At 44.7% G+C, this 8,127-nt stretch overlaps 1 protein-coding gene across 2 annotated transcripts in view; it reads left to right on the plus strand.

Moving 5' to 3' along the window:
• The window catches only part of Cyfip (Cytoplasmic FMR1-interacting protein Sra-1), an 88,484-nt gene extending 81,145 nt beyond the window's left edge, over window positions 1–7,339 (plus strand). For both annotated transcript variants that reach the window (XM_077661618.1, XM_077661617.1), the window contains 2 exons: window positions 4,605–4,752; window positions 5,239–7,339. In XM_077661618.1, the coding sequence (XP_077517744.1) occupies window positions 4,605–4,752; window positions 5,239–5,451 (361 nt within the window). In that variant the 3' untranslated portion in view covers window positions 5,452–7,339. The remainder of the gene's footprint in view (window positions 1–4,604; window positions 4,753–5,238) is intronic.
• The last annotated feature ends 788 nt before the right edge of the window (window positions 7,340–8,127 follow it).

Raw genomic sequence — 8,127 nt, forward strand, 5'->3', positions numbered from 1 at the left:
ACGACTGACTCAGGGAGCATAAAAGAGACCTGGCTATTAGGGAGCGCACGAATCTTGTTGACCACTGCGTTGCTTGCAGAGCTTGTGAACCACGTTTCCGTTGCGTGTCAGTCGGAGGCAGAAGTAAGCAAAAAACCGCTCGTGAAACCTTGGAGGCATTTTTTATAAGGAAATCTGGATCAGATTGCGTGAATGACACTTCAGTTGCCTTGTATAATGCTGAAGTCAGTTCCTATCTCGCCTAGTGCGATGACTTTTTCCTTGGCAGTTTCCAAGTGTCTTGTTAGGCTGCATCTGCACAGGCCTGTGGCTTTATATATGCCGTCGTGGTTCCCTCAATAAATCACTTGCAAGTAGCGCTTGTGTTTGTCTCTGTTCTCTGTGTCCCTGTCGTGGTTGCACTAAAAATATGTATAATTTGTTTACAAAATACATAAAGCAATCAAGTTAGCGCCGCTCGCGCGCTTATGTTCAGGTTCTGTTGACTCCGAGTGTGTTTTACTACAACCGGAGCTGGTACCTGTGCCTGCTGTGCTAAGCATGCAGGCAGATGCTGCTGGTTCGCCACTGCCTGGCCATTCTGCTGCGGCTACTGGGACACTGGGGCTAGCACTAAGGGGCACCCATCCGGGGACAGTTGTGTACTGAATTTGGTACCTATGAGTTGTGGTATAAAACCACAATTAAATAATAGGTAAACATTGTATACGTGCAGTTACTCATTGAAGCGTTTTCATATCGCACCGCAAGCAGAATTCTAGGCCCACCTTGACCCCCCAAACGAAGCAAATTCCGTTTGGGACGTATCTTGAGGGGGTGTAACTCGACAACGGCCGCGTTCTTCGCTTTCTTCGTCTAGTAAACCAAACAGCTAATGCTCGTTACTTCAGCATCTTCCAGACGGTGGCGGCCTTTTTTTTTTTTCTCAATTATAACCGACCATCCACATAGTGGATGTCACAAAGGATGTAATTACATAGCTGATTTCATTATCTGGGTGAATCAGACACTTGTTTTCCAAACTGTAAAGGCACTTGGGTCAATAAGACACTTGTTTCTCTAACTGTAAAGTCACTTAATTAATCTCAATAAGTTGAACTGCACTGCCGGATGTTACAGTGCCATGGGAGTGCAACGCAATCATGGTTGCTCGGAATCGGTGATCAGCCCAACCTGAAAGCAATTGAAGCTAAATGTAGTAGCGGTGACGCAGTGGCGGCATCAAGGCTTTCAGTGTGTTGAAATCCGCCAAGAAGAAGGCATTGACTCGGAATGGCATCGCGCTCAGTGTGCGTCTGCTATGCGGCCAGGCTGACGCAAACGCATTGGGCATGGAGGAAGGCACAGGGCCACCACCACAGCCAATCTCGAGGGGGTAGGGGTGGGGGGGGGGTGGCGCTCACTCCCCTCGAGACTGGCATTGACTGAACATCGTCACGAGGCGGCGCTGGCAATGTGGTCGCTGCTGGTGCCAACATACCAGCACACAGAGCCCATAGGGCTCTCCTCTGAGTACAAGTTCAGTTCCATATTGCGTACGGCAATTTTTTCTAGTTATCTTCTGAAAATGTCTGCAGCATTGTGTAACCATGTTCCATGTATTGTACGCTTAGTGCTTTTACATGGGGAACAGGGATCTGGCAAAATGGAAGTGATCGATAGAATATGAGCTTATAGTTAATTCGATACTGAAACGAATGAGTAAACAAACAAAGTAAATTAAATCATGGGCATAGGAGTGTTTATCAGCACTTGTAGTGAAATAACGACATAGTGTCCATGTATTCTCAGTGCACGTCTCAGCGCTACGTTTCCACATGCTTTTTAGTCACGTGCCGGTTTTTTTTCCAAGGAGGGAGGTCTTAGCCATGAATGAAATGAAGGCTTGCAATAGATAGACGATTGCTGACATGATTTGTCAGCTGGTCTTTTTATGCTGCTCACATCCAATCTCATATGACACCTTTAAGCCGCGGGATTTTTCTACACCTTTCCAACCCCCCTCCCCGCCTTCCTGAATTAAGGCACGCCCTTAATTTCGTAACAAATTTCTTTTTTGCATGGGACGGAGCATTTGTTATCTTTTAGAGTCATAATTAAACATTACGCAACACATCGACGACACAAATAAAAATAAAAATGACTACCGTTTCTCCTCTATCTGCAATACTGGATCCATCACCACCCCCCAATTTCAGTTCCTTGGGAAACCCCTTGCTGCAGGAAATAGCTAAGTGGTCATGCAAGCTTGCCTATATGCTTTGCCACTAACTGAGCAAGCAAATGTGCAAGCAGTCTTGAAGGTGTCCATTTGCAGCAGCAGGTGGGAATATATGTAGGCTTCCATTTTCATGCAGGGCGGCATATGACCGCGGCCACAGCTAGAACGGGAGTGCCGGCACCAAGAAACGCACCAAGAACTCTTCAACGACAAATGTGTAGTCCCGTACGTTCGGTGAACTGCTCCTTGAAGTTGCATTCACGCACAAGGCGGAGTGCAGTACATACTTAGCCAGATAGCGGACAACTCCCATTTTCTGAACGATTTGGAACACCATGGCACAAAAGCAATAAAAATTTAGGCCTCTTCTTCACCCATTTCAGGCTGGCTGTATGTAAGGTTCTCTTTTTTCATTTTTACCATAAAGCACTAGGTCTGTTGTGAACTGCACTGCGCTAGAGCTGGCAGAAACAGAAGATAAAGCAGCTGCTGTCTCTTAACTTTAGTGTTTCATTATTAAATAGTGAATATTTGCTTCAGCGGTAGTGCCTAGAGATAGTCAACACAAAAAGTAATGTTGTGAGCGAGAATTGAGGCGAGCGAAAAGCCAAATGCAACTGCGGCGAGTAGCGGACAATCCGCACCTGAGGGCCGGGCGGAGGACAGCAGTGCCAGATTTGTTGTCATGAAGCGGAGGCACGCGGAACTAGGCTTTATCCCATGCCAGTCGGCACACCTACTGATCTAGCCACTGTAATAATAGCGTGTCGCGGAGAAAGCCCTATTCTTGCGCGAAAATCTGCCGAAGGAGAGCACGGATCTAAGTTTGCTACTCAGTTTACAGCTCAAATATTGACTCTGGAGATTACAAAATTGACAGACCGATAGAAAAACAGCTGCAGATTTCAGAAATTCTACTTCTGAAAAATCGATTTTTTTTTTCGCTATCTTTTTTCGTCCCGAAGAGCTGCCTCCCCACTTAAGCAACAACTATTGTTTTTCAGGAGCAGAATCTGCATGCACTGCCTTCAGACAATGAAGCTTGGTGCTTTGTCTCATTATAACAGTGTTTAGCAGCTTGCTAGCATAGGTCAGACTTAGCCCAAGTGTCGAATTTTATATTGCCGGTGCTGATAGCTGTTTCTAGAAATGCCTTTTTTGGTTCTTATTTTATATTTGATGAAGGAACTTTTCAGAGGAGCACAACTTTAGGACAGATAGTACAGTAGAACCCTGCTGTTATGTTTTTCACGGGACTGCAAAGGAAACGCAATCAGCCAGGAAACATAGTAGCCGTGAAATGTGCATGAAAAAAAAATGTACAGCATTGTCTGCTTTTTTTTAGTTTTGTTTTACTTCTAGTAAGGGCAATATGCTTCTCTGAAATATGCGAAGCTTTGTGGCTCTTGCGATTGCTTGCAAGCACAGAAAGTCCTAAATGCCTCGCAATGGCTTTCAGTCTGCCCGAGTAGCTTTTGATGGAAGGAAGGCAGTAAGTAGCAAAGAGGCTGGGCACAGAGCAGGTGATGTTTGGGCACGTTTGCATGCTTCTGTTCTCCTTTCACAGCGGTCGCTTTAATCCTACACAGTCGTCATCTATTGGAACCTAGAAATGCCGTTTTTATGCTGCAGGCGAGAGGAAAAACGCTGATGAAAGAAACATGAATCGGATGAAAGAAAGCCAACCCTTGCAACTGCATTTTATTGCACAACTGTACTGCTGCAGACACCGGCCATACGGTTTTTGCTGCAAATAGATTCGTTTTCGTGCCTTCGGTCGGTCGCGCTCCTGCTGCAGCGGCAATGAAACTGCATCAACATCATTTAGAGTGGGCATTCAAGAAAGAAATAAAATATTGCCCAGCCCGCACCACCTAAGACACAACAGGCTGATTCAGTAAGTGTGCTGGGCATCGGCATGGGTCAAACACGCATGCGCCGATGTGGAGTCCAGAGTTTTCACTTTGGCCGCTGTGCCATCTCCACTCCGCATGCGCTAAATGCAGGCTGTCGAGGTGTTAACACGTGATAAAGGATTGTCGTGAGGTGACATCCGCGACGCAGTACGTGGGAAAGCTGCCACAGCTGCGACGTAACAGCCGAGATTGTATTACATGGGTTTCTGGGGAGCTTGGACGAGACTGGCGCACGAAAACGCAACAGCTGGGAAAACACCGCATCCTGGAACATAACAGCGGGGCTCCACTGTAAATTTCTAATGCCTCCATTTTACCGTGCTCTTTAACACTCTCTAGCTATGCAGATAGGGACCTGATACATTTGCTCATTATTTGGACTGAATGAACTGAGGCTTGGCGGTGGCAACGTAGGACATTGTTTTGCATTATTTTTATTTTTTTGCAACCACCCTTTTCTTGTGCAGGCAGCTGTTTGGCGAAGGACTTCACTGGGCTGGATGTGCCATGATTGTGCTGCTGGGGCAGCAGCGACGGTTTGAAGCCCTCGACTTTTGCTACCACATACTGCGAGTGCAGCGAGTCGATGGCAAGGACGAGCTGGTCAAGGGCATAGTGAGTCTCTCTCGCTTTGGTTTAAGTTTTGGGTGCCTGGCACAGGTTGGCAGCGTTAGGACTGTGATTGGTTCTCATGCAGTGGCTTGTGCTTTATTTAGAAAGCTAGATTCATGCAGTAAAAAAGCATCAACAATGTTTTGTCACTGTTGCTTGTTGCCTTGCCATCTTCATGGCCGTGTGTGCAAGCCCTGGAAATATTCAACTATCTTTTATGCCAATTCAAGAGGCCATCACAAGCATAGAGGGGTAAAATTTGGCAGAGCTTAAGGTTTTCAAAGCTTTCCAACTAGGAAAGATTATTTTCCTAATAGAAAAGATTATTAAGGTAAGCTCAAAAAGAGAGGGAATGCATCTGTTGCTCTAAGTGGTTTACTTTTGTGAATTGCCACAGCCTGTATTACTTTCTTTTTAACTCTTGCACTCTCAATGGCACTTCATTTCTGCAAGGCTTTTCTTAATGCTGCGCCCTATTATTTACTGCAGCCACTGAAGAGGATGGTGGACCGCATCAGACGCTTTCAAGTGCTCAACTCTCAGATATTTGCAGTGCTGAACAAATACTTGAAGACGAGCGACTCGGACAGCTTGCCTGTCGAGCATGTGCGCTGCTTCCCGCCGCCCATCCACCAATCTCTTGCCGCTACCAGGCCACACCCGGGCACCATTTACATGCGTGCAGACGCTGTCCTCAAGTAACGGGCAGCCTGCTCTTGCTCTGTTTGCCCAAATACTTGAGCTGACGTTAGTGGATCTCGAGACTAGAGAATAACGGGGGTTTTTGGATAGAGAGAGAGCACATGCGAGTTCTGGGAAAGAGCTGGCATGACGTGCTGCGCGTGGTTGGCCAGTGCATTTGATTCCAGATTTGGGATTGCCGATAAAAGGGTTTTGCATTCTCTGGGCTTTTCCGGGCATGCCATTCTTTGGCTGTGCATGTCTATTTCCAAGCGAAAAAAAAAAAGGAAAATATGCGATCTCATAGTGAAGGTCGCTCTCATGCATGCTGGCTTGGGTAGTGAAGGATAGCCTCATTTGTGCCCTGGGCTCATTTCCAGCAGCTTGTGGTTTGCAGTATTCCCAGTGAAAGTGTAGTCAACCATCAGTAGTTGACAGCTACCTTGCCCAAGCATTTTAATAAGAGGGAAAAAGTACATTCCAAGCTTGACTGTATCCTTAGCATGAAAGTCTATCCCATGGCACGCATATGCTAGGAATACGCTTGTACAGTATCGAAACCTGACCATCATAACGCTGCATCATGACATCGTGGTTAGGGGTGATAGAGTGGTTCACAGTTGTGGGTTACCCTGTCTGCAGATTTAATTACAATTCGAAATAAAGAGGTTCACTGCAGTCATTGCATTGAGCACTGATAAATCAAAATGGGAGAATCTGCCTTCCAGATTAAAATTTACCCTAAGATTGATTTTTACCTCAAGTAGTTTTGAAATATATTTCTGCAGTGTTTCATATCTCTGATCCAACAAATGTATATTTCAGCCATTATAACGGCTTGCAATGCCACATGAGCTAAGCTTTTGTGCTTTTCTTGCCTTTCATGGCAGATAGAAACGTTAATATATGCATGACAAGTTCAAGGATGAATTTAAAACTTCCCTTTCCCCCTGAACAAGGCATTTTGCTTGGGGAAACAACAATGATCCACGTTTTTTTGTCGAAAAGAAGTTCAAGAAATACACTGTGCAAGTACTATTGATGAACACAATCTCTTGTTTCTGTCGTAACAATCATGTGGCTTTCTGCGAGCTGAAAATGCATTACTTCGACTCTCTTGATAGCATCGACCAGCGCAGCCTATTCAGTGTTCCTAGAGAAGGCATTTTTGTAACCAAAGTGAAAAATAGAAGAATATGCAGGGAACATAGCGAGTGACAGGATGGACTGGCAGGAATTCGCCGACGTCAGTCAGCGCTTGGTTATTTGAACCACATTGGTGGGCATTGCACCAGTCTGTTGAAAGTGAATGTTTTGCCAGAAGTTGTCATTTTTTAATGTGGTCACTGCATATAAACTGGTGTAAACTTGCATGAGTTGCTCTGGTTTTCAATATCTCCTTACACTACCACTGATCCAAATTGTGCGAGTTTACACATAGCTGTGTTCTTGACTTGTGCAATGGTGTCGGCAAGTAACTGTGTGTTCTAATGCTATTTATGACATATTCATCAGGGTTCTCAAGCCCCAGGTTTCTGAATGTTCACCGTCTACATAGCTTTGATGTGCCTTTTTATAGTTCTTCTCAGGGCACTCTGTGAATTAGGTCCACTTTTAAAGATGATTATGTTGAAGCCAAACAGCTTTAGTCATTCTGCATTACTACAGTGCTTTTAATTGATCAGTTTTTTTTTAATTTCCTTAATGCGCATATTTTGCCTTCCTTTTACAGTGAAATGTAGTGTCACACAGGGAGTTTGCAATGTGTTGGTTGTGACTGATGTACCCTTTAATACATACAATCCTGATAGTCATTTACATAATAACTGCTGTGGAATTTGCATTATTCTCTTGTAATAGCCTTGCATTGCATGCACATTCAAGAAATAAATGTGGAATATTGTTTTAATATGTTCGTACAACTGCTGTTGTAATATTTCTTTTTCTGTGCTGGGAGGGGGGGGGGGGGGGGGTGCAGATTATTTGCTGCAAAGTACAAGCATGCAGGCAGACATCATTCTAGTTTGTAGACTTGTAGAATGTGGAATGCTTGTAGAAAATTCTAATTTGTAGTGTCTTTGCAGAGCTGTTCACTGCGAACAAATTGTAACTGGAGAAAGTGCAGCACAGCGTGTAAAGGAGCCAGTTATATGCTACTTTTTCGTAATGAATGTCTATTGTCTACATAATAGTGTGTAACCTCTGTAGGCTATCGCGTATTTGCAGTTTTGCATTTTAGTTTGATTCCGTGGTATGCAGTTTTATGTGGTTGGTTACAAATAGGTGTATTCCGGTGACATTTCTTGTTAAAAAACAGATGTAAACCCACAAAGTACTTCTGACAGGTAGTGTTTATTCCAATCCAAATATCCAGTTTTCATCCAATTTCTACTCTGAAATAAAAGTAGCTGTGGTTATTTGACGAACACGATGCGGATGAGCCAGCCAGACCCAACTTAGCGATTACAGCTTTGCACAAACCTCTTTTGCACGTGTTCCTTGTCGCTCCCATGCACACCACAAACAAACTAAAAACTCGTTTCATTTTATGGTGTGGTAGTACTGCCATTCACCCAAGCCTGTAGACGAAGGTGACAAGAAATGGGCGAGCTTGGCAGAACATCTCTGACTGTCAGAGTCCATTAGCTGCAGTCACTGTCTTTTGTGCTGCGTCCAAATAAGTGCAGGTGCACCGCC

Source organism: Amblyomma americanum, chromosome 4, assembly GCF_052857255.1.
Source record: "Amblyomma americanum isolate KBUSLIRL-KWMA chromosome 4, ASM5285725v1, whole genome shotgun sequence".
In the NCBI taxonomy this organism is placed as follows: Eukaryota; Metazoa; Arthropoda; class Arachnida; order Ixodida; family Ixodidae; genus Amblyomma; species Amblyomma americanum.